Source organism: Hemicordylus capensis, chromosome 4 (assembly GCF_027244095.1).
Source record: "Hemicordylus capensis ecotype Gifberg chromosome 4, rHemCap1.1.pri, whole genome shotgun sequence".
Classification (NCBI taxonomy): Eukaryota; Metazoa; Chordata; class Lepidosauria; order Squamata; family Cordylidae; genus Hemicordylus; species Hemicordylus capensis.
Window position 1 is genome coordinate 307016098 of NC_069660.1, and position 26232 is coordinate 307042329.

General features: G+C 44.8%; 1 protein-coding gene across 4 annotated transcripts in view; it reads left to right on the forward strand.

Moving 5' to 3' along the window:
- The first annotated feature begins 1374 nt into the window (after positions 1-1374).
- Positions 1375-26232, forward strand: part of EFR3A (EFR3 homolog A) — a 101272-nt gene continuing 76414 nt past the window's right edge. Inside the window, exons 1-3 of one of the 4 annotated variants that reach the window (XM_053246966.1) lie at positions 1423-1505; positions 22044-22155; positions 24378-24470. In XM_053246966.1, coding sequence (XP_053102941.1) covers positions 24458-24470 — 13 coding nt within the window. In that variant the 5' untranslated portion in view covers positions 1423-1505; positions 22044-22155; positions 24378-24457. Of the gene's footprint in view, positions 1506-17646; positions 17665-22043; positions 22156-24377; positions 24471-26232 lie in introns of those variants that run through there. The other 3 variants (XM_053246965.1, XM_053246967.1, XM_053246964.1) reach the window with 3 other exon arrangements.

Consider the following 26232-nt stretch of genomic DNA (forward strand, 5'->3'; position numbering starts at 1 on the left):
TGTACAAACAACCACTTTGTATATGATTGTGCTTTGGCAATGTACTGTATGCTTTGGTAGTTTGTTGGTTCAATAAAAAAATCTTGTCCTATAAAAAATTTGTCCTATCTTGAAGAAGCCAGGGAGGGAACTTGAAACCTACTGCTCTTCCCAGAGCAGCTTCATCCCGGGGGAAGATCTTCCAGTGCTCACACATCAAGTCTCCCATTCAGATGCAACCAGGGCAGACCCTGCTTAGCTATGGGGACAAGTCATGCTTGCTACCACAAGACCAGCTCTCCTCTCCCAGACTGGCTCTCATGAATGAGAATAGTAGCTGATATGTTTGCAGTTTGCATCAGAAGCCTAACTGAATGAAGGGGAGCTTTAAGCCATGTATTGAAATATTCTTAGTCTTTTTTACATCTCCATGATGTGTGAATGCATGCCTGCATTCACACCATCATACAAATGCAGCTGCTGACACTCCCATCATATAAGACCTTTGGGTACCATCATGTGCAAGTCACAACAAAAACAGATTCCTCTCTCCTGACTTTGCTTCCTACAATTCTGGCAAGAAACAGATAAGATCAAATTCTGGCCAGGCTTGGAAAAAATTCTAGCCAGTTGGACTACCTTGTTAATTCTACCCTGTTAATTTGGAGAATGCTCTCTGCACATGCTCAGTGGGTTACACTGTTTACCATGCCTGTGTCCTGCTACAAACAAAGCCCTTTCACCTCCTCCTCTTTGGCTTCAAATCAAAGCTTGTACCTACCCAACATTCACACCAGCCAGGAGGGACGGAGGAAGGCTAGCTGTAGCTAGCACTTCTTCAGGGCCTGCAGCAGCAAGGGAAGCACCCTCTGCCATTGGTCAGAGGACTAAGGACCACTAGGAGGTTGCACCCTCTGTCTCCCAGCAAGAGCATCAAGTATAATAAAAACAGCCTGGCCCCATCAACTAGCCAGAAAAGGAGCAGTCCCAGGTAGCTTGCTTCTTCTTATCTGCTACAAATCATCAGTGGGGCGTCTTAAGATAAATGGCCGCAGTCTGTAGATGTCCGTGCACGTGCACACGACAGGCATGCTCAGAATGCAAAGGCGCTCTGCACATGGTCGGGGACTCTCCATCACTGTCTTTTTGATCACCCAATGTTGTCTCCCTTCCTTACATAAAGCGTTTTGCCCGTGCTCAGAAGCACGCAGGCAGCCGGAGCAACTCTCCAAGACCGCAGGCAATCCTGACAGAGCCCTAGAATCCTAGACTCTGGCTCAAAACACCCCCCCCCCCCCAATAATCATTTCTCCCCCTCCCACGTTATCGCATCCCTCACCGGAGAAGGCGCGCCTCGCCCACAACATCGCAACGCAAACGCCCCGCCGGGAGAGGGCGGGGGAGAGAGAGGGGGAAAGCAAAAACTACACCCCCCACAATGCACCGCGCCCCAGAGAAGTCCTTAATAGGGCAGGCCGGGACCAAGATGGCGGCGGTCAGGATCAAAGGGAAAGGAAGCGGCGCAGGTGAGTGGTGCGATGCGGCCTCCTCCAGGATGCATCGGCCCGGGCATTGCTCAAATAGGGGAGGAGCAGCGGCTCGGATTTCAGGCCAGAGGAGGGGACGGCGCGGGAGTTGCTTCCTTCTCTTGGCAGTGATCTGAAACGTTAGGAGCCTTTCCTTTTACTCGGGTTCCATGCTGTGCTCCAGTTTGAGCCCTGCAGCGGGAGGCGCATGCTTTGTGCAGCCCAACAGCCCTGCAATGTAGGTTGGGCTGGAGACCAGTCGCTGGCTATGGCGTCCACCCAAAGAGCTTTATGGCTGAGAGGGGATTTGAACCCACCTCTCCCTGGGCGTGCCTCGACGCTCTTGCGCCTGCGTTCACCTTGGGACGCAGTCTTTTTTTTTCCCTCGGGGCGGGGTCAGCCTTGGGATCTCATAGTGGTTTCAGAGCCTGCATCTGAGCTGCATTAGATCTGCATACGTATTATAAGGTGTGTGCAGGAAAGCGGGCATCCTAGGTCCAAGTGGCATGCGCTTCCAATTTTGCATTGTGAGGACCCAGAAATGTAGGGCTTGCAATACTGCGCAACCCACCCTGACCCTAGAGGCCAGCCGCTCAAGATCAAACCCTAGACAGCTGATCTGGGGTCAGTGTGGATGGGGAACGATTCTAGGCAAACCCTACATTTCTGGGTTCTCATGACACAAAAGCGCTTCGATCTAGGATTCCTGCTTTCCCGCCAGTTTGGATCATCGTGAGAAGACACCTATAGAAGAAGGAGCGGGTTTGTTCTCTGTTGCCCCTGAGGACAGGACTAGAACCAGTGGATTGAAATGGCAAGGAAGCAGATTCAAACTAGACATTAGGAAGGATTTCCAAGCTGAAAGAGCGCTTTGTCAGTGAAACGATCTTCCTCTCACAGTGGTGGACTCTCCATCATCAGAGGCTTTCAAACAGAGGCTGGACAGTCATCTGCCAAGGATGCTGCAGCAGATTCCTGGACTGAGCCAGGGGGTGGACTAGAAGATCTCCAAGGTCCCTTCCCAACTCCTCAATTTTATACGGAGGGCATTCCTTGGAGCATGTGCAGAGTGTAACACACACCCCCTCGCAAATAATCACACTCAAATCCCTTCAAGTGTCTAATGCGACTGGTATAATATCTGGACAGATCTGACATCCTTGACACTTCTCATTTTGAAATGAATAGTGGAGCAGCTAAATTAGAAAGTGTTCACTTTGACTCTCAAGCATGAGCTAATGTGGAAATGTTGTCAGGTACACACCCAAGAATTCCAAGATGGTGGTTGAAAATAGATATGTCATCGCTAGATTAACTTGTCCGCATTAATAAAACAAGCATCTTTCTTCTTTTTGAGACATGTTGGAGACATGATGTCGTTGGAAGAACTGCACACACAGGTAGCTGAGCAATTCCACAGAGGAAACTTTGTAGGTCACAAAGCAGAGAAAGAATACTCAGGTTTGCCACTTGATCGAGTGCACAGGCAGGCAAATAAAGTGATTAAAGTTGATGGGGAAGCACTTGGTGTATCCATCAGCACTTAGGCAGTGGATGATTGCTGGGTCTGAGGTTAGCTGTCTAGTGAATGAATATGAATATGAGTATGTTTCGCCCCCATATTTAATTGGATTTTAGCCAGCACTTTGGGTTTTGAGGGTACCTAACAATGCTTTCTAAAAACATATGCACCTGGCATCATTCCTGCCAAATCTCAGGTCCGTATCACTATGTATCTGATGATTTTTAACGTTTAACATCTCGATGCCATGTTTGTGTTTAGTCACCATCTTGGATTTTTTGCCACCATCTTGGAATTTCTGGGTTCGTAACGTTACTTTCCAAAACCAGAAACATCTGACAACATTTGTGCTAAATCTCAGGGTCTGTGCCACTTTTTGAATGATTCTTATGATTTTTAACAGTTTATACTGCAACATTGACTTTATTTTTGGCCATCATATTGGTTTCTTTGGGGCGTCCAGTCTTACTTTCTAAAACCATACATACCTGACAATGTTTCTGCGAAGGCTCATGCTTGTGAGTCCAAGTGCACAATGCTACCACTAGCTGTCCCACTAGAAACACTGGCAAGGAAGAAAATCCTTGCTGAGCAGCTTAGAGCTGTTAATCTCTCTGTTGTCCTTGAAGTCACACACGCCTGCTCTCTTAGTTACCTCACAAATATATACCCAATATATATATATATGTACTATCTACCCAAGTTTCCATGCTGCAGTGTAGGCAGACATGGTGGGGGAGTGGAAGAGGTGTCTCATGCAAGAAAATTACATACATCATATTAGAAGTAGAAAAATGGAATATATATGGTGATTTAGATAAATATTAATATGATGTAATAACCAAATGTTTATAACTATAACTATATAACTATAACTATATATATATGGAGAGAGAGAGAGACAATAGGACAATAATATCAAAAACTATGGAACCAGGACAGCTTTCTGGTATTATATGCTGTTTCAATGTGTCTTTTTCAAGTGTCCAACAAGTTCAGTTAATCTTTGATAAATATCATCAGCAGTGTCTGTCTTTCTATTGTTTTTATGTTGGATGATGAGTACTTCTCAGTTTTTATGTACTATATTTCAGATCCTTCATGTTGTTGGTCAGTTGTCATGCAGGAAAAGAACATTTTCATTATTTCTGGATCTGGAATGGCAGAAAAATGGACTGACGCTGTCCAAGGCAACCTGTATGAATATATGAAGCTGCCTTATGTTGCATCAGACTCTTGGTCCATCTCGCTCCTTGCTGTCTATTCTGACTGTTAGCAGTTCTCCAGGGCTTCAGGCTTGGGTTTCCCCCAGTCCTGCCTGGAGATGTGCGGGATCGAACCTGGGGCCTTCTGCATGCAATGCATGTGTTTTGCTGCTGAGTGACTACAGCTCCTAATCTCCCTGCATCCCTTATTTGTCTCACTGCATTCCCCTTCCATAGTGTACCAAATCCAGGTTTGTTCATCTGTATGTTACTGCAGATGCAGTCTAATGTATAAACAAATCCACTTCCTTTTTCCCCCAACAGAGTTCCAGTCTTTGCTGGGATAATTAGTTGGAGAAAAGGAAGAGGATAGTTTGATAGCTGAAGATGTATCTGCAGTCACACACAGATGAACAACCCTGGATTTTGTACTGCAACTAAGGGAGCCATCCCACACCCCCTTGCTTAGGAATATAGGAAACTGCCTTATACTGAGTCAGAACATTGGTCCATCTAGTTCAGTACTGTCTACTAAACAAACTGGCAGAGGCTTCTCAAAGGTTATAGACAGGAGTCTCTCTGTGCCTCCATGCTATCTGGAGATGCCAACGAGGGAACTTGGAAGCTCCTGCATGCAAGCATGCAGATGCTCTTCCCAGAGTGGCCCCATCCCCTAAGGGGAATATCTTACAGTGCTCACACATGTAGTCTCCCATTCAAAGGCAAACTGGTGTGGACCCTGCTTAGTTAAGTGGACAATTCATGAGGAGAGGTAATCCCCTATATTGGGTGCTCTCAAACAAGTCCCCAGATGTTGTTGGATAACACCCACTGGCAATTGGATTACAACACACATCGAACTTTGGCCTTTGTGGCTGAGTCCTGGGTGTTGTAGTCCAACCCAGGACCAGGTTAGCTGGGAGAGGGCCACCTTCAGCATGATCCCCATTACACATTAAGATCAAAGAGAGAGGTCTGTCTCCGTATGCAGCCAGCCCATCTGGCGGTCTCTGGAGCAGGCCTTCTCTATAGTTGCTCCTGGGCTGTGGAATGCACTTCCTATAGACATTTGTGGTTTAACATCTTTACCAGCCTTCAAAAAAGCCCTTAAGACACATTATTTTAGCCTGGCTTTTAGTAATCTTTGAATGCTTTAGATAGCTGTTTTGTTTTATTTTGTCTCTCTTGTTTTTATTTTTGTGAACTGCCTCGAGCCTTTAGAGTCAGGCAGTATATACATTAAACAAACAAACAAACAAATGTTTTGGGACCCAAGTTTGAGAACCACTGCCCTACTCTTTTCTTTGGAGGGAGCTGCACCCGTGGCCCGGGATTGTTCCCAAGCACATGTGAAGGGATAGGCTCATTCCCTGGAGTGGGATGTACACAACATACTCACTGTTTTGGAATTTATTTATTTATTTATTTATTTATTTAAGTAAGTGGTAGAGCATTTACTTTGCATGCAAGAGGTCCCAGGTCAAACCATGGCATCTCCAGGTAGGGTTGGGTTAAAACTCCTGCCTGAACTTTGAAGAGCGGCTGCCAGTCACTGTACCAGGCCTGCTCAACTTCGGCCCTCCTGCAGATGTTGGCCTACAAGTCCCATAATCCCTGGCTATTGGCCGCTGTGGCTGGGGATTATGGGAGTTGTAGTCCAAAAACAGCTGGGAGTCCAGTGTTGAGCAGGCCTGGTTAGACAGTATTGAACTGGATAGATCAAGTGTCTGCCTGGGTAGAAGGCAACTTCCTAAAAGAGGATCTGAATATCTTTGCCATTTCGCTCTCTTTCTCTTTGCCATTCTAAATAATATTTTTATTATTTTATCCATAATATAAACATTAAAACATAAAAATAGAAATGACAAAATAAAAAACAAGACATGATCAAATGATACAATTACAGTGATTCTCATTACAGTCTGTATCCTTCCACCTGAGTTCTTTACACCATCATCTCCCTCTCCCCTTCTTCAGTCTGAAAGATAAATTGCTGCTAATTTAAAAACATTAACAGTAAGGTCAATAATTAGTGTACCTGTTATTTACACAGAGAATTCAGCATTGAGTTTATCTACAAAAAGAAACCAAATCTTGGGTTAGGAACCAAACCCTGTGATATATTGAATAAATGGTTCCCATGTCTGAGAAAAAGAATCTTCAGATTTGTTCTTAATATATGCAGTAATTTTGGTCATTGATGCATAATCCCGAAGTTTAAGATACCAATTGTCTAGAGATGGAATCAGGTTTGTTTTCCAACAAGAAGCATAGAGGATTCTTGCCGCCATTATCATATATAAAGAAAGTTCAGTCTATCTGGTTTAGTGATATTTAACATAAAAATCTCGGGCGGGGGGTGGGAGGAAAACCTATATGCAAGATTTGCTGCATCTTCAAATGTATTGTTTTCCAAAAATTTTGAGCTTTTTTACCTGTCCACTACATATGATAAAAAGTACCTTTCTGTTCTTTACATTTCCAACAATCCCCAGAGTATTTATTGTTCATCTTTGAAATCTCTACTGGGGTAATATACCAGCATAGATACATTTTATACCAGTTTTCCCTCAAGGTACTATTTACTGTAAATTTTATATTCACCTGCCATTGAAATTCCCATTGTTGCATCTCTGTTGTTCTGTTAAAATTCTGCATCCATTTTATCATACAGTCTTTCACCTGTTCTGATTCTGAGTCATATTTCAGTGGTAATTTGTATATGAGACCCAACAAATGCTCTGAATTCTTTGTTCTTAGAGTTTCAAATTCTGTCAAGTCTCTCAACTTTCCACCTTGCTTCCGTACTTTTGAATTATACTGTTAATCTGTGAGTATACTTTGCTGGTCAATGACCAAATAAACTTATCTCTCTCTTTGAGTACAATAGCCAGGAAGGAGGTTCATCCCACTCTTGATTTAAACACTGAATAGATTTCATTTTTGATCTCCCTACTATAAGACTTTGCAAATTGTATGCTCTCCATTGATCAGATTGTTTTGCATGTTCTTCTCCATGGAAATACATATTTGATATTGAGGCTATAGGTGACACTGCTGGACTTATCCTTTGTTTATACTTGCATACTTTAATAGGCTGTTCCTAATGGCTGTGCTCTTCTCATACAGCTGAGTGGGGTACAGAAAGAAAAGCAGGAGTGTAGAAGAGTGGTAGAAGCTCGTGTGATTGTGCACTTTTGCAGAAGGCAGAGTGAGGGAATGACGTAATTGTTTTCAGAGTAAAGGTAAAGTGTGCCGTCGAGTTGGTGTCGATTCCTGGTAACTACAGAGCCCTGTGGTTTTCTTTGGTAGAATACAGGAGGGGTTTATCATTGCCTCCTCCCGCGCAGTATGAGATATCGCTGCTGCCTGATATAGGTGTTTCCCATTGTCTGGGAAACATACCAATGGGGATTTTAACCGGCAACCTGCTAATCAAGTCATTTCCCGGCTGCGCCATTAGGTGGTGCTTGTTTTCAGAGTAGTAGCAGGAAAATCCTCTCCCTTTGTCTTGGTGAATGAAGGTGAAGGCAATGTTCCCACTAACAGGGATTCCCAGATGTTGTTGACTACAATTCCCATAATCCCCAAGCAAAGCCTATTGCAGCTGGGGATGCTGGGAGTTGTAGTCAACATCTGGGAATCCCTGTTAGAGGGAACACTGGTGGAAGGGTTAGAATGGTGACCTCTTTTTATGTATCCTTGCTCTGGTAGAAAGCAAGACCACCCCACAATATTGGTATTTGAGAATCAAAAAACGTGGACTTTCCCCACAAACTACTTTCACCCAGCAGAAAGAGAAGGAACTCCCATTTTCTGGCTCCCGTAGTCCTCCTGCCTCAAGAACACACAGTAGCTCGCTGGAGCAAGACTACAAGATATTCCCCTCAGGGGATGGAGCCACTCTGGGAAGAGCAGAAGGTTCTAAGTTCCCTCCCTGGCTTCTCCAAGATAGGGCTGAGAGAGACTCCTGCCTGCAGCTTTGGAGAAGCCAGTCTGTGAAGACAATACTGAGCTAGATAGACCAATGGTCTGACTCAGTATATGGCAGTTTCCTATTTTCCTATGTTCCTAAGTCTAATGCCTTGTTCCCAGCCATGGTCATCCAGATGACTACAGGTGGTTCAGAAGCAGAACACAAAAGGAACAGCCCTCTTCCGTTGAGCCAGCATAGCGTAGTGGTTAGAGTGCTGGACTAGGACCAGGAAGACCCAAGTTCAAATCCCCATTCAGTCATGAAGTTCACTGGGTGACGCTGGGCCAGTCATGTCTCTCTCAACCTAAGCTACCTCACAGGGTTGTTGTGAGGATAAACATATCCATTTACACCACTCTGGGCTCCTTAGAGGAAGAGCGGGATGTAAATGTTTCTTTAAAAAAAATTGCCCTTGCCCATAATAACTCTTATCCAGAGACATACTGCTTCTGAACATGGAGGCTCCATTCAGCTACCATGACTAATCGCCATTTATTGACCTGTGCTTCTCCATGTCTTTGTTTACTCTTCTTTTAAGTCCTTTTAAGCCAAGGATTCTCTCAACCTTGGCTCCCCAGATGCTGTTGGGACTACAACTCCTGCCATCCACAGCCAGAATGGTAGGAGACAACACTGCTTCTTTCACACTCATTTAGTAATCTCTTCACCCCCTAAACTAAAACACCCCAGTCCTTTCCTCATAAAGAATGTGCTTCACCTCTTGAACATTTTTATTTTATTTTATTTATTTTATTTTTACATTTATATCCTGCTCTTCCTCCAAGGAGCCCAGAACGGTGTAAATGGTTATGTTTATCCTCACAACAACCCTGTGAGGTAGGTTATGCTAAGAGATACATGACTGGTCCAGGGCCACCCAGTGAACTTCATGGCTGAACGGGGATTTGAACTTGGGTCTTCCTGTTCCTAGTACAACACTCTAACCACTACGCCATGCTGCATATGATGATATTCTTCTTAGATATGGGGTGATAATAACACTAAGGCGGGATAGGCAACCTAAGGTGGGATAGGCAAGTTGTGGTCGGGGATGATGGGAGTTGTAGTTCAGCAACAGCTGGAAAGGCAAGGTTGCTTCTCCTTGCACTAAGGTACATTGTTTCCAACAAAGGCTTTATTTTAATATTGGAGAGAAACAGTGAAGCTGATAACAGGCCATTTTTATCCAAACTATCCTCTCTTCATGATTCACACTGAGCCTTCCTGACACTTGCAGCAGAACATGAGGAGTAACAATCCCAAGTATCACCACACTTGTAATGTTATGTAATATTAAGCCTCAGGGCCTGGAGTTGAATGGCATAATGAATCTTTTCTGTGACACTCATCTTGCCTTATTTCAAAGGGCACTGTCTCTGCTGGTGAGATCCTTTTTGGTGTTTTTTTAGCCTACTTTCCAGTAGGTTTCTGAGATCACTTGGCATTCTGTGTGTGTGTCTGTCCGTGTGTCCACCCCCCCCCATCAACTTCGCAACGCCTGGACCAATATGAACCAATTTGGGTACAGTTATAGGGACACCTCAATGGCATAGCCTGTGATGATGTCATCCACCCCTATCCAAGTTGGCGGATGTGTAAGCTTTTGAGGCACAAGTCAGATAACTTGTGAACCGCCTAACCAATTTGAATCAAATTTGCTGCAGCTGTAGGGATACGTAGGGATGTACTAATGGCGTGCTGTGTGATGATGCCATCCACTCCAATTCAAGATGGTGACTGTCTAAACATCTGAGGCCCAAGTGGGCTAATTTGTGGACTGTCTAACCCATTTGAACCAAATTGGGTACAGTTGCAGTGAGTGACACACATGGACACCTCAGTGGCATAGTTTGTGATGATGTCATCCACCCGGATTCAAGAGGGTAGACACAGGAGGAGGGACTTTAATACTTTGCCTCTCTACCAATTCCCTGACTCCGCCATTGAGGTCTCCCTATGTGTCCTTACAGCTGTACCAAATTTGGTTCAAATTGGTTAAGCGCTTCACACATTAGGTCACTTGCACCTCAAAAGTTTACATGTCTGCCATCTTGAATCAGGTTGGATGACATCATCACAAACTACACTGTTGAGGTGTCCCTGTGTGTCAGTCACTGCAGCTGTACCCAATTTGGTTCAAATGGGTTAGACAGTCCACAAATTAGCCGGCTTGTGCCTCGGACGTTCACACAGCAACCATCTTGGATTGGGGTGGATAACATCATCACAAACTACATTATTCCCCCGCCCCCCCCCCCACAAAAGCCACCATTAGCTGCAGAGGGGCAAGCTTCAGGTACAATTTGTCCTCATAAATTTTGCCCCCCTTTGGCTGGGTTGGGATTCCAGTTGGGGCCACTGCACAAAAATGGTTAGTCGATTGTAGTCCAATGGATGATGAGAGTTATACTCCAACAACAGCTGGAGAGCCTCAGATTTGCCATCCTTGGTCTATCTGTCTATCTAATTTATATCCTGCTCTTCCTCAGAGGAGCTCAGAGCAGTGTACATGGTTATTTTTATCCCCACAACAACCCTGTGATTTGTTTTGTTTTGTTTTTGTTTTGTTCTTTGGCAGCATCTCTCCAAGTCTGATCTAAAGTAGTTTTAACTGGTAATGCCATGAATTGAACCTGGGATCTTCTACAGCCACAGTGTGCACTTTACTACTCAGAGCTAAACTAACTAGGCAAAGAGGCACCTTTTAAAATAGTGGTTCTCTTACATTTAGCACTGGGACAGCAACTGTCCCTAATCAGCCCAACACAGATCCCCTCCCAGTGGCTTTTGCTGATGTCGCCTTTGTGTTTCTTTTAGGATTGGGAGTGCCTTCAGGAGCCACCTAATGGCACAGTAGAGAAATGACTTGACTAGCAAGCCAGAGGTTGCCAGTTTGAATTCCTGCTGGTATGTTTCCCCAGACTATGGGAAACACCTATATGGGGCAGCAGTGATATAGGAAGATGCTGAAAGGCATCATTTCATACTGCGCAGTAAACCCCTCCTGTATTCTACCAAAGACAACCACATGGCTCTGTGGTTACCAGGAGTCAACAGCAACTCGACGGCACACTTTACCTTTAGTCCCTTGGGGACAGGGAATGTTTTGTTCATTCTTTTTGCTGCGTGAACCACTTAGAGCTTTTTTGTTGGAAAGCAGTACTGTATATAAATAAAAAGGTGCATGTTAACGTCTGAAATGGGATGACCACCAGTACAGTAATGTATTCCCCCAGTATAATTCTTCCCTCTCCATTGATGTGGTTTTATTGCCATGTGATTTGACCAACACACAAAGATTGTGGCTATGGGGTGAGGGCAGGTCTTGGGGGTCACCAGGGGATCCCGCTGTAGGCCCTGGACACTGGGCAGGTACCCAGTAGTACCATCCCCCCCGATGCCAGCCCTTCCTGTATCACTTCAAGGTTGAACCTGAATACTTATGGCAGAGGTCCCTAAACTTGGATCTCCAAAGGCCATTGTGCCTGAGGATGATCGGAATTGTAGTCCAACAACATCTGAGGACTCAAGGTTGTGAGCTCTTGACTTAAGGACAGTGCACTGTCTTAAACTGCTTGAAGCCGTTATGGGAACACAGGAAAAAATATTAGGACTTGAGAAATATACTATACTGCTAAAACTTAGTATAAATTTAGCAGTTGTGGGATAAGGAGACAGGTTCATGTGTGAATTGGTAACTGGTTGAAGGACAGGAAACAGGGAGTGGGAATAAATGGACAGTTTTCACGATGGAGGGAAGTAAGAAGTGGGATCAGTGTTATTTAACTTGTTTATAAATGATCTAGAAGTTGGGGTAAGCAGTGAAGTGGCCCCAAGTTTGCAGATGACACTAAACCATTTAGGGTAGTGAAATCCAAAATAGATTGTGAGGAGTTGCGAAAAGATCTCTCCAACCTGGGGGAGTGGGCGACAAAATGGCAAATGTGGTTCAGTCTAAGCAAGTGTAAAGTGATGCATATTGGGGGGGGAAACCCAACTTCACATATACACTGATGGGTTCTGAGCTGTCAGTGACTGAGATCTTGGGTTCGTGGTAGACAGCCCATTGAAAGTGTCGACTCAATGTGCAGCAGCTGTGAAAAAGGCCAATTCCATGCTAGGAATCATTAGGAAGGGGATTGCAAGTAAAAATGCTAGTGTTATAATGCCTTTATTCAAATCTGTAGTGCTGCCACATTTGGAGTAATGTGTGCAGTTCTGGTCACCATATCTTAAGAAGGACATTGTAGAACTGGAAAAGGTGCAGAAGAGAGCAACCAAGATGACCAGGGGCCTGGAGCACCTTCCTTAAAAGGCAAGCCTACAGCATCTGGGGCTCTTTAGTCTGGAAAAGAGGTGACTATGGGGAGACATGATAGAGGTGTATAATTATGCATGGAGAAGAGAGAGTTGACAGAGATGAATTCTCTCTCACACACAACGCTAGAAGCAGGGGTCATCCCATGAAACTGAATGCTGGGAAATTCAGGATTGACAAAAGGAAGTACTTTTTCACACAGCGCATAATCAACCTATGGGATTTTCTGCCACATGATGTGGTGATGGCCACTAGCTTGGATGGTTTTAAAGCGGGGGCTTATACAAAGTCATGGAGGACAGGTCTTTCAATGGCCACCTCCAGCCTCAGGGGCATGATGCCTCTGAATACCTGCTGCATGGGGAACAACAGCAGGAGAGAGGACATGCCCTCACCTGTCACCTGTGGGCTTCTCAGAGACATCTGGTGGACCACTGTGTGAAACAGGATGCTGGACTAGAGAGGCCTTGGGCCTGATCCAGCAGGGCTGTTCCTATCATCTTATCTAAATGTTAATGTTGTGTCCATATGCCGACGCTCTTCTAAAGATTCTGCTGAAACAAGGCAAACAGTTGCTGTGTGTAGAACACAGTGGGTGTCTCTTCGCTTGACATTTTCTACTTGGGTATAAATACGGAATCGATGGGCATCAGTTGTAAAGGGCACGTGCATGTATAAATAGCCATAAAATACACAGAAGCAGGCAGCTGATTTGTGGTTGCAACAAAGCTATTTATATGTGTGCCTTGTCCACACTCTGTAAGGGTGTGTGTTTGTGTGTTGCAGGGGGTCCTCTTCAGAAGTAGCTTCTGCACATTTGGCACCTGCCTTCAGACAAGAACTGAACATGGTTACGGGTGGTGGTTGGTGGGAGTGTGGTGTGCTTAGCTGCCAGTGTACTTCCACTCCTGTTCTCCCTGTGTTTGCTGAACTATTAACCCACCCACCGCCCCCCGGAAAAAATCCTTTTCTTCCCCCGTCCCCAGCTTTCACATCTCTATGCTGAACACAGGGTGAGAACATATGAGTATTTTCATCTTAATCTTAAAAATAGGTTTGAGAATGAGTGATCTCAACAGTTTAGAGAGCTGCATTTGCTTGATATGAACAATAAGAGGAACACTTTAGCCCTATTCAGCCATTATGTTTTACCTGCATTCAGGTATCTGTACAGGTCTGTGTTCCTTCTCGTCCGCCACGCTTGCAGCACATGAAGGTTCTTAGCTCCATTTCTTTCTCTGAGGAAGTCTTGGATCTTTGTCTTTTGACTTGACTTGGACTGTATTTTGACTTCAGCTTTGGACTCCGTCATGAGAATGATTGTACCTGCATTTGTTTTAAAAATGGATCTGAATACGGGTCGCTCAAATGCCGGATACAGATAGCAAATGTGCTGCTGTACCTGTCTTCAACATAACATGTGAATAACTGTACCCATATATAGATCTGTACCACTGTCCAGCAATTTTCTCTCTAATTTTTTTTTCATCTGTGTGAGGAATGAGTTTTGTTTTGGGTGGGAGTATCAAGGCAGTGTGAGCACACATGCATTTAGAGTGGGGCCTTCCTGATTCAACCTGAGCGGGACCGAAAATTAACTGAGCGGATGTAAAAAACCTTGTGAGCACGCGGACATCCGCACGCCTTAGAGGGAACACTGCTGTATAGTATGGTACCACTGTACACCTGCTAATTGAACAAAGAGACACCTTTTAAAGTGGTAAGCAGAGGGAGAGCAACTGGCACTATCCAGCCCTAGCATAGAATCCCTCCAGTGGCTGTTGCTGCTGTCTATCTTAGGTTTCTTTTTTAGTTTGTGAGCCCTTTGGGAACAGGGGGCCAACTTATTTGTGTATTATTTATTTCTCTGTGTAAACCGCTTTGAGAGCTTTGGTGAAGAATGGTATTAAAAAATACTAGTAGCAGTCGTACACAGATTGCATGAGTGTTGAACATAATGTGTGTCTGGGACATCTGCACAATCACAAGCACTGTTCACATGCCCATAGTCTTTGTGTGGTAGGTAGCCCACCCATGGAGGCCAGTTTGCTGGGGGAGGAGAGTTGGTCTTGTGGTAAGGAGCATGAATTGTCCCCTTTGCTAAGCAGGGTCTGCCTTAGTTTGCATTTGGATGGGAGACTACATATGCGTGCTGTAAGACCATCCCTTTAGGGGATGGCTCCTTCGCTCAGGACGAAGAGCAACTACATGCTTGCATGCAGAAGGTCTCAGGTTCACTGGCATCTTCAGGTAGGGCTGGGGAAAAATTCTTGGAGAGACGCTGCCAGTCAGTGTAGACAATACGGAGCTGGAGGAACCAAGGGTCTGACTCAGTATAAGGTTGCTTCCTATGTTCCTATGAAAGTCCCCTGAAGCCTGAGACTGACCCTCTTTGATACCTCTCAGGACTGTGTGTGCTGTGATTCTACAAAAGCACAGAGAAACGCAGCATGCAGCTTCCTGACCATCTCAGCTTTGATTTGATTTTATGGCAATTGTCTAGCACAGGGATTCTCAACGTTGGGTCCTCAGATGTTATTGGACTAAGTCTGGGGGCAATAACTGAGAAGGTTTCAGCAATATGCAAAATTTAAAGCTATCTCAGAAATTTGTTCAATACGGAAAATGGTCGTGGATTTTGGAGTTCATGGTGTAAAATTAGGATTGCCTGAGTGCAGAGCTTTATTTTAGCCCTAATTGCCCCTTATTTTGACAGTTTTTGCTTCTGTTTTTTGAATCTGGGGCTTGGGCAATGCAGATTTGTCTTTTCATGCCTTACCCTCAGCTGCCGTGTGCTCTGGCCTTCCAAAAACTCTTCATTTGAGGCAATTAACCTGTCCTAACATTTTTTGAAATAAAAGAAAAAGAAAACCTCCAGCAATAGAATATCTGAATCTCGCGTGGGATGTGGAAGCTGGTGGATGACAGCTGTTCAGCAGAATCTTCGGCAAATCCAATAGTACATTTTGGAAGAGAGCAGAAAATTATTTGTTTTTCCCTCCCCCAAAAGCCTTATGAGGTTTTTTTGTGTAACTGGAAAAATTCTCATGCAGCATATTGACAATGTGTCGGTGCTGCCGACGATCGATTTTGTTTTGCTGTTGTCCTCCATTAGGGCTTCTTTATTATTGGATCATGCTGATGTATGACAAGCTTGTAGTTGGTGGCTCTTGAGAATTAAAATGGCAGAACTTATGGAATTGTTTTTTTAACTGAGTCCAGGAGTGTAGCGAGGTTGGAGTGGGCCTTGGGACAAAAAGTGAAGATGAGCAGCAGCCATAAGAACATAAGAACAATCCTGCTGGATCAGGCCCATGGCCTATCTAGTCCAGCAGTGGCCCACCAGATGCCTCTGGGAAGCCTATAGGCAAGAGGTGAGGGCATGCCCTCTCTCCTGCTGTTACTCCCCTGCAATGGGAATTCAGAGGCATCTTGCCTCTGAGGCTGGAGGTGGCCTATAGCCCTCAGACTAGTAGCCATTGATAGACCTCTCCTCCATGTAGTTATCCAAACCCTTCTTAAAGCCATCCAGGCTGTTGGCTGACACCATCTTCTTTGGAGAGGCAGGAGAGCAAAGCTCAGCTGGTGGGGCCCCTCTCCCTCAGGGGCCACTCACCGTTCAGTTATAGCCATGCCCCTGATGTGAGTTGTTCCGTTGGCCCCTCTAGCTCGCTGTTGTCTTCAGTAACTGGTAACAGCTGCTGCCTAGGATTTCAGAGAGCTATTTCTCAGCCCTTCCTGGAGATGCTGGTATGCCTTCTCAGCGCATGTGTTCTACCGTTGAGCTATGGACTGCTCCGTCAGAGTCATCCGCTGGAAAGAGAACAGTTAAGGGAGCAAGTAGAACCAGGAGTGATGGCGGAAGACGATCCAGTGATGGCTATTCCCAGTGTTTTTTTTCTTTTGCTAAAAGTAAAAGAATTGGGGTCATGGATTGGGGTCATGGGGCTGGGGAAGGGATTTTTTTAAAAACCCTTTTTCTGCATGCTGATTCCTCAATGCAAATCATCCTCAAGTGATTCCCAGCAATGTAAATGCTGCTTAGCTACAGGGAGGCATGCAGACAGTGGAAGAAAAAGATGGCAGGAAATGCAGTTACTAATCTCACACATCGGATGTACATAGGAACATAGGAAGCTGCCGTATACTGAGTCAGACCATTGGTCTATCTAGCTCAGTATTGTCTTCACAGACTGGCAGTGGCTTCTCCAAGGTTGCAGGCAGGAATCTCTCTCAGCCCTATCTTGGAGAAGCCAGGGAGGGAACTTGCAACCTAGATGCTCTTCCCAGAGCGGCTTCATCCCCTAAGGGGAATATCTTGCAGTGCTCACACTTCTAGTCACCCTTTCATATGCAAAACAGGGTGGGGACCCTGCTTAGCTAAGGGGACAAGTCATGTTTGCTACCACAAGACCAGCTCTCCTCTCCTTTGTAGTTTGCTCCAGTGTTTGCCCCACTCATGAAAAGATTTTAGAAGTTCTTTTTTTATTAATCGTTTTTCAGACAGGATGAGCAAATTTAATAAAAGTTCATGAACAATTACACCAAACTGATAGATTTCAGCTTTCGGCATATTACAGTATTTCTAAAAAAATAAATACCCATCCCATTTCTCAAAACCTTCCTCCTTTTAGTGAAACCAAACCAAACAAAAACTCTTTTAGAAATTCTGACTTGAAAGCATACTTTCATTTACCCACCTACACAACATTTGTTAGATTAGATACCAATAGTGGTGTATTTTTCAGTTGTTTCGCCTCACACCAAAGCTGGAAAATACTTGCAAGCCACTACAACAGAGTTTCCAACCTTGGTCCTAAGATGTTATTGCACCACAACTCTTCATCATCCCCATCTGTGATATGGGGATAATAATGCCGACTTCCCTTAACTGTCTGTTGTAAGGAATGCAAAACTGACCATTGTAAAGAATACGGGTAGCAATCTGAAAAACACTATATGGATTTTAAAGAACAAATCCTGTGCATGCTACAGTCCTTTTTCTCTTCCCATAGAAACCTTGGGAACTGTTGTCCTGTGTGGGAGCTGAGGATCTCATAACAGAATTCTCAGCAAGCTACAATTCCCCAGGAGTCTTTCGAGGGACCTTGTGGCAGTTACATTGGCAGAAGTCCATGGTGTGTTTGCAGAGTTGATTTGCCTTCTGTATTAATATATTTTGGGCAGGAATTGCAGTTGTGTTACTGAGCTAAAATGTCTAATTAAAATGTCTTAAAGCAAGCTCTGCTGCATTTCTATATACAGGTGGTCCTTGTTATCTGCGGACTTGTGGATCATGGTTTCGCATATCTGCAGTTGGGTCTCAGAGACCCACTTGCTTTATCCACGGGTAGAGAATTGGGTGAAATTTGTTTTGGATGGCTGGAAATGACCTGGAAATGGCTCCTGATGTCATTTCCGGCTGCCGTTTTATAGCAGAGAGCTATTTTAAAGCTTCCGCTGCTTTTTAAAAAAACGTTGGCACCCCCTCCCTTCCCTTTTTTGGGGTTAGGAACTTAACCCCTAGATTCCTATTGGGGTATTTTTATTATTTGCAGTTTCCATATCCATGCATATAGGTGAGAACGGACCCCCTGCAGATAATATGTATTATATCACCTGTATAATATTATCCTCATTGTATGTGGAACCTTTGCTGCTAGTACTAGTACCTGTTACCTACATTCCATTTCCTTGCTGAAGATTTGTGCCCAAGCCGATCCATCACTTTTCAGTTCCGCTCTGTTGTGATTCCAAAATGAAGTCCTCAAACCAAACTTGTGATCATTGTCATGGCAACAGCGTCATAACACTTGCTATTAATATTGTGCATATATTATGTGTTGGGAGCATGTTTTGAGGCTTATTGCACGTTTTTATCTCTCAGTCTCTGCAGCCCATAGACCTGTGTTTAATACTTTTCACGTGGCCATCATCTTAGTCTACGGTATGCCTAAATATTTCTCTCTCTGTGTGGAGAAACATGATGATTAAAACAGAGAGCCTATTGCTCTCACAGAAGTTGTTGGCCATGGTGTTTCTGAAACAGCCATCCTATTCACACTTTACGTTTGGTGCATGTACAATCTGCATACACCTTATGCACGTACAGATGTAACTGTGTATTCAGTTCAAGCAAAAAAAAGTTGGTTTCAGTGTTCCCTGTAAGAGGGATTCGCAAATGCTGTTGACTACAACTCCCATAATCCCCAGCAAAATGCCTTTGCAGCTGGGGATGCTGGAAGTTCCAGTCAACAACATCTGGTAATCCCTCTTCCAAGGAACACTGGTTGGTTTAGGGGGATAATTATCGGTGCGGCAGCTCCAAAAAGTGAAGAAATTTGATTGTCCATGATGTTCATGCTGTTGGGACATGATATCTGATGTCCAGTCTGAGTTATTGTACTGGCCTACAAAATGATTACCGTGAAAAAAACAATTTGGCTGGGTCCTCCATGGGCCAATGCACTCTCTGTGTAGGCTACTGGCAACAGCAAAAGCTGGGAATGAGTGTTACAGCAGTGTTTAAGAAGAATTTGGTATGATGTGCCTCTGAGCATGCGGTTACTCAGCAGTCCAATTTGGAGGAGATGTGCATACTATAGGACAAGGTCAAATTGAGAGCGGAGTATGATGTCAGCGGAGGACATCTTGACACTCTGTGTGTGTCCCTTTACCACGTGGGCGGCTGTTAATCTAAGATATCCCTCTGCATGCCTTCCCAATACCCATTTAAACAGATATTCTGATTAACAGCCCCCTTGCACGATAAGGGGATGTTCTGAGAGCGTGTTCCTGCAGCAACAAGAACCAGTAGGCATGGCCAGTGCTCTGTGTGAACTGCATGTCTGCTCTAGGCTGCGCCCCAGAATCTTCCACACATGTGCAACACACACAGTTTTGTGGCAGATATGTAGAGGCTCCTTGGACAAACAAGTCAGTGTTGAACTTTTGAAGGCAGAAAATTCAACCACTGTTGGCCTCAGGCAATGTTCTCTCTAATTTTTTTCATCTCTGTGTGGAATGAATTTTGTTCTGGGTGGCAGTATCCAGGCACAGTGTGCACACATACATTCAGAATGGGAGCCTTCCTGATTTAAACTGAGCGGACATCAAAAATTAACTGAGTGAACATCATTCCAAATTCAATTCAAAATCCTGGTTCTTACCTTCAAAGCCTTGCGGGACTTGGTGCCTGTTTACTTTCAGAATCGTCTCTCCCATCCAGTTACATCCCATCCTGTTAGATCATTTCAGATGGCCCTTTTGTTGGTCCCTGATTTTCGAGAGGTTCAGAGTTCTAGGACCCGCGAAAGGGGTTTTTTGGTTGCTGCCCCCCTTCTTTGGAATTCTCTTCCCCTTCAGTTCTGTCTAGCCCCCTCTTTACTGTTCTTTAAATCCTTACTGAAGACCTTTTTCTTCCACTGGGCATTTGCCCTGTAGTTTACTTTATTTCCTTTCTATTATCTATTTTAGTTTGCAATTTTTAATGTAATTTTTGATTGTAATTTTTAATGTTACCTTATTTAATGTCATTGTACACTGCCCAGAGTCTTTGGAGTGGGCGGTATATTAAATGCTTCAAATAAATAAAATAAAATAAAATATAAAATAAATAAAATAAAATAAAATAAAATATGAGCACACACACATGCCTTAAAGGGAACACTGGCCCCAGGTAAGGCCAGCAGGTCCCATGTGGCTTGCCCCATCTCTTGGCAGGCACTGAGCTTTTACTGTAGGATGGAGACTAGACCTCTAAATAGGCTTCCGGTTTTCTCAGGCACCCCAGGCCCCTCAGCTGTGTTGCCCCAGGAGGACATAAAAGTTCTGCCATCTGTTTCACCCCTCAAGAGTTTGGAGCTCTGTACTCCATTCCTGTGTAAGGTCTTGAGTTGTTTTCTAGTCCCATCAATCTTGCTTGCAATAGGTGTATTGAACTATAGAGTCCTGTTGTTTGTTTCCACAGTCTTCGGATATAAAGCTTTGCATGGCACGCTGATAACTGCCTTGGTTAGGCTGGGTTTTTCACCAAGCATAACATGGAATCTTTCTCAGTTTGGTGCTGAATGCATTGTTCTGGCAAAGCTCGGAACCTGTAAGTTGTTTGGCAGGGTCCAGGAGAACAATCCTGGAGCAGGGCCAGTAGGCAGTTGCTGGCAGGACCTTTGCAGCAGGGAGGTGTTCCTCTTAAGAGAACAGATTTCTATGTAGTTTGGTCAGGGGCTTCAGGACCTTGGAGAGCGCCTATGGATTGCAGACGTTGCTCCAATGGAGCCCATTGAGATCTTAAGCCTGCTGAGCATCCAGACCCTGCCCCTCAGCTGTGAGCTGGCAGCAGCTTTAAAGGGGCAAACCCTGCCTGGAAGCTTTGTTTTCTAGTGTCACTGAGTAGCCTCTATGTGTACTTTATGTCTTCTTACAGGGGTGAGGAGCCTGGGTAGTTGGCTTGTTGAAACAGAGGACTTGGGCCCATCACTGTAAGGGTAGGATGTCTTGGCCTCAGGGACTGAGTCAGGTGGCAGTCTTCTTTATTGTAAGACCAGTGGTGCTTTCCATCAACCCTAAATGCAGCTCCCTGATTAATTGTTTATTGGGTCTGTGTGAAGCTTTAGCCAAAGTGGAATACTCTACACAGTCTCCCTGGCACCATGTGGAGACTACCATTCCCACATGCTCAGTACTGGTGGGATTCCTTTAAGGGAAATGGAGTCTGTGCCCTTTCTGTCACAGAGCCCTCTTAAGCCCCTGCACCATCTTGGAAGGCGTGCATAGAGTGCTGGGACCAGTGGGAAGTGTAGATTTCCCCAGTGCTTTCCTTGTAGTACTCTTAAGAGAGGGATCCATTGCTCTTAAAGGGCCCTCCCAGCACTGCGAAGAGCACAGTACTGTGTGGAGGTCAGCACAGTGGGAAATGGATCTCACATTGTAGGGGTTTGATGATTAGTGGTCTGCTTCCTCAAGGTGCACCATGAATTTCTTTCCCTGTGGCTGAGCCTCGGATAGGCATGGAGGATAAAAGTTATCTGAGGCAAACTTTGCTCAACCTGCATCTGTGCCAGGAGCTTCCTGAGCACCTCAGAGTTATCGTTCAGAGTGTTGGGGGATTGGGTCCCACAGTGCCAAATGGGGCTGTATAACAGGAAATGCCGCCTTGGTTTCTAAAGTAGCATTCTAGTCTGCAGAGTCAGTGCTATGTTAGTTCATTTTGTGTGTGTTCACACATGCTGAAAAGGTTGCTCTTTTCAACTGTCTGGCCTTCTAATTTAGCTTTAGATCGAAAAGTCGAACTGATACCTTCTTAACCTGTGCATAATTGGTTTTAAGAGCTCAGAATAACCTGGCTGCCCTTGTTCTCTCCTCCTTCCTGCATACAACCTACCATTAGCTTCTGATTGCTAACGATAATGCATATAGAGGCAAGAGGCTACCTTTCCACTCTGAGATTCTTGGAAGAAATCGCAGTTAGCAAAACATTGATTCTCTGGGTAAGCTTAGCAAATGTGTGTGTCCACAGATCTCCTGCCAAACGAAGAGCTGCTCCAGATGTGAGGATAAGTGAGGGCAAGAAGCCCAATTGACATGCACTCCTCTATCGCATCTGAAGGGGAGCATTTGCACCTCCCCAGGTGAGGAGATGTGCAACTTTTCCCTAACAGGAACATGTTCACTTTCTTTGGCTGGCCTCCTTTTCACTTAGGACCTCTAGTGGCATATTGGCACAGCCTGGTTATGAATTTAGATAAGCCTTGGGATGAAACATTTGAATATGAGTCTACTGAGAAGTGGCATTCCAGCCTGTTAGGTTAGATTCCCATATGTTATTTGGGGATGGGGTGTCGCTCAGTGGTTGGGCATCTGCTTGGCATGCAGAAGGTCCCGGGTTCAAACTCTGGCATTTCCTGGTTCAATCCCTGGCAGCATCTCCAGGTAGTCTTGGGAAATACTCCTGCTTAAAACCATGTAGAGCTGCTGCTAGTCAGTGCAGATTATACTGAGTTAAATGGACCAAGGGTCTGACACAGTATAAGGCATCTTCCTATCTTGAGATGGGGAGAGGGGCTTGGAATCCCTCTCTGCTTATTAGCCAGTTCACCCACACTCTCAGTGGCTCGATGTTCCATCAGAACAAGAAACCGTTTGCAGAGGGAGGATATATTGATGGGGTGGAGCTGTACAGATAGGGGCGGTCTTAGTGCTCAGTGGCTTCCATTGAGTTTGGTGGGACAAAGCAGAACATTCTGAAATATGGGAAAGAGTTGAGAGGGGCAAAACCTTTTCTTCACTCTAAGCACTTGGAGACCCACTCCAACAGTGTCTCTGAGCATATTTTCCCCTCTCTCATATATATGGAGAGTGGCTATTCACTCCTGTGGAGGGCAGCAGGGGATAGGTGGAGGAGAGTTGGTCTTGTGGTCGCAATCATGAAGTCTAACCCTTTGCTAAGCAGCATCCTCCCTGGTTTGCATTTGAATGGGAGACCGGTAAGATATTCCCTTGGGGGTGGGGATGCTCTGGGAAGAGCACCTGCATGCTTGTGTTAAAAAAAGTTCCAAGTTCCCTCCCTGGCAGCATCTCCAAGATTGGGCTGAGAGAGATTCCTGCCTGCAACCTTGGAGAAGCCGCTGCCAGTCTGTGAAGACAATACTGAGCTAGATGGACCAATGGTCTGACTCAGTATAAAACAGCTTCCTATATTCCTGTGTTATATTTCCCTTTTCCTTCCTGAAGGCAGCATACAAAGCAGCAATTATAATTAAAAACTCCTAGTTACAAGAACAAATGTAAGAAGCTGCCTTGTATTGAGTCAGACTATTGACTCATCTAGCCCAATATTGTCTACATTGACTGGCAGTGACTTCTTCAGTATTTTCAGCAGGAGTCTTTCACAGCCCTACCTAGAGATGCTGCCAGGGATTGAACCTGGGACCTTTTGCATGCAAAGCAGATGATCCACCAGTAGAAAACAATAAAGAACAATTCAAGAATTCCATCCATTCATTGAGGAGAGGTTCAGGCAACAACAGGAACATAGGAAGCTGCCTTCTACTGAGTCAGATTATTGGTCCATCTAGCTCAGTATCCGCTACACAGACTGGCAGCAGCTTCTCCAAGGTTACAGGCAGGAGTCTCTCTCAGCCCTATCTGGAGGTGCCAGGGAGGGAACTTGGAACCTTCTGCATGCAAGCAGGCAGATACTCTTCCCAGAGCAGCCCCATCCCTTAAAGGGAAAATCTTACAGTGCTCACATGTAGTCTCCCATCCAAATGCAAACCAAGGTGGACCCTGCTTAGCCAAGGGAACAGTTCATGCTTGCTGCCTAAATATGCTGCTTGTTAAAGGAAATAAAGGAAAGCCCATTCACCCTTCCCCTCCACAATGCCCCTCACTAAGTCTGGTAATTTTGCCCAGAGTCCGTTGTCTGTCCTGGATTTTTGGGCTGGCTCCTACCGGTAGATCCACAGAAAATTTGTCAAGGCTTCTGTATACTGAGTAGTTTTCTGCAAACAGAATACATATTTGGCAAACTGCTAAAGATGGTTTGCCTTTTAAACACAAACATGCAGGTGCTCTTCCCAGAGTGGCCCCATCCCCTAAGGCGAATATCTTACAGTGCTCACATGTAGTCTCCTATTTAAATGCAAACCAGGGTGGACTCTGCTTAGCAAAGGGGGCAATTCATGCATGCTACCACGAGGCCAGATCTCCTCCTATATATAGGGCAGTGTGTCTGGCAGGAGAGGGGAAACACATGTACCTACTGAATAGGACGGGTCAGTTGGAGGATCATTGAAAGCGGTCCAGTTTTCATTTAATTGCTCAGTGTCATTTTCTTTTTCTATTTAAACAGATAAAGTTTTGCACCGGAGGATCGCCCTGGCTGCCAATTAGACTTCCCGTGGTGTATTATTTGCTCTTGGTTTCCAGGTCATGGTTCGGAAAGGTAAGCATCAAGCAATTTATGCAGTTCACGTCTGGTTTACAGTACGACCCAGATGAAGTTGTTTGTTAACATTTGCATTTTGCAGAGCTGTCCGGGAATGAAATAATTTTAGTTGCTGAAACATTGGCCTTTCAACAATTCATTGTTTAATTGACTATATGTAAATAAATTTGTGTTTACCACAGTGCAGGTGCTCTTTATTTGTTTTTTGAGAACTTGAAGTTTGTGTGAGAACCTACAGTTTAATCAAGAAAAGCTACCTCTCCCTTTTAGAAGGAAAGGCAACCTTTTGTTGTTTCCTTTTGGTTTGGATAACTTTATGGAGGAGAGGTCTATCGTTGGCTACTAGTTGGAGGGCTGAAGACCACCTCCAGCCTCAGGGACAGGATGCCTCTGAGTACCAGTTGCAGGGGAGTAACTGCAGGAGAGAGGGCATGCTCTCAACTCCTGCCTTTAGGCTTCCAGCGGCATCTGGTGGGCCACTGTGTGAAACAGGACGCTGGACTAGATGGGCCTTGGGCCTGATCCAGCAGGGCTGTTCTTATGTTCTATTTAATTTCCTAGTATTTTAAATGCATCAGAATCAAAATAGCTTCAAAATGTAACTTGCCAATTCCTTATATCCTTGCAGATTAAAATCCAGTCCCTACTGATTTAATCCATTAAAGCTCCCGCTAAGCATTGCCAGGACGACTTGGCAAATGAACAACTTCTCTTTCTTTCTTTCTCTTCCCCCCCTAATTTTCTCTCTTTTCCTTAAAGTGGGGGGTGGGTGGGGGTGGACTGAGGCCCTTAAAATGGCCCACTGCAGATTCCTGAGACTACTTCTGTCTCCCTAGCATTTGTGCTGTAGAGATGGAGCAACACGCCTAAATAGGGGGATGCCCACAGTTTGCCCCCTTGAAACCAGTCCAGGTTGAGACATGGGGGCAGAGGGGGATTATACAGCAGATAGGGAAGAGATATGGGGAGCAAAAAAGGGATCACTGGGAAAGGGGGTGAGGCAAATAACATCAGACAACGTTGTTGTTTTTTGCGTGTGTTGTATTTTTGATAAACAGATCCACAGAACCAAACAACCCTTTAATATGTGGGGCCAAATGTCTTTAAAGTCACATCTAGCATGGCCCTGAATACATTCTGAGATACTGTTCGAAACTCTGGAATATCTCGCCTTCCAAGCAGGCACAGACATTTTGGGAGCTTTTCGTCTTTAGCCCCTGGCAATTTCAGCATAGAGTTGTGTGCTTTCCCAGACACGGCTTTCTTCTGGGGATTATTGCAGTGAACTGAGCAGCCTGAATGTCCAAGTGGCAAATAGCTTTCCAAAACCCGACCGGCTGGTGAGATATGGAGATATTAGCCATCCCCAGCAGATCATCCCCCCGTGGCTGTTGCTGGTGTCTATCTTCTGTTTCTTTGTTTGATTTTGTGCCCTTTGGGGACAGGGAGCCATTCTATTTATTTATTTATATCTATGTAAACTGCTCTGGGAACTTTTGTTGAAAAACGGTATATAAATATTTGTTATATTTGTATTGTGGCAAACATGGCATTAGCATATGTGAGCGGGGCTGTTGTTCCATTAACCTTTTGAAGTGAGCCTGAATGCCTGATAAGTAAACTTTAACTGGAACCTCTGTTCAGTAGATGCAGATCCAAGAATGTGATGTAAATCTAAATTAAAAAAATAAGTAAATAAAATCATACAAGCCTCCACATGCACTTGGAAGTAGGACATACCACAACAATCTCCGTCCAA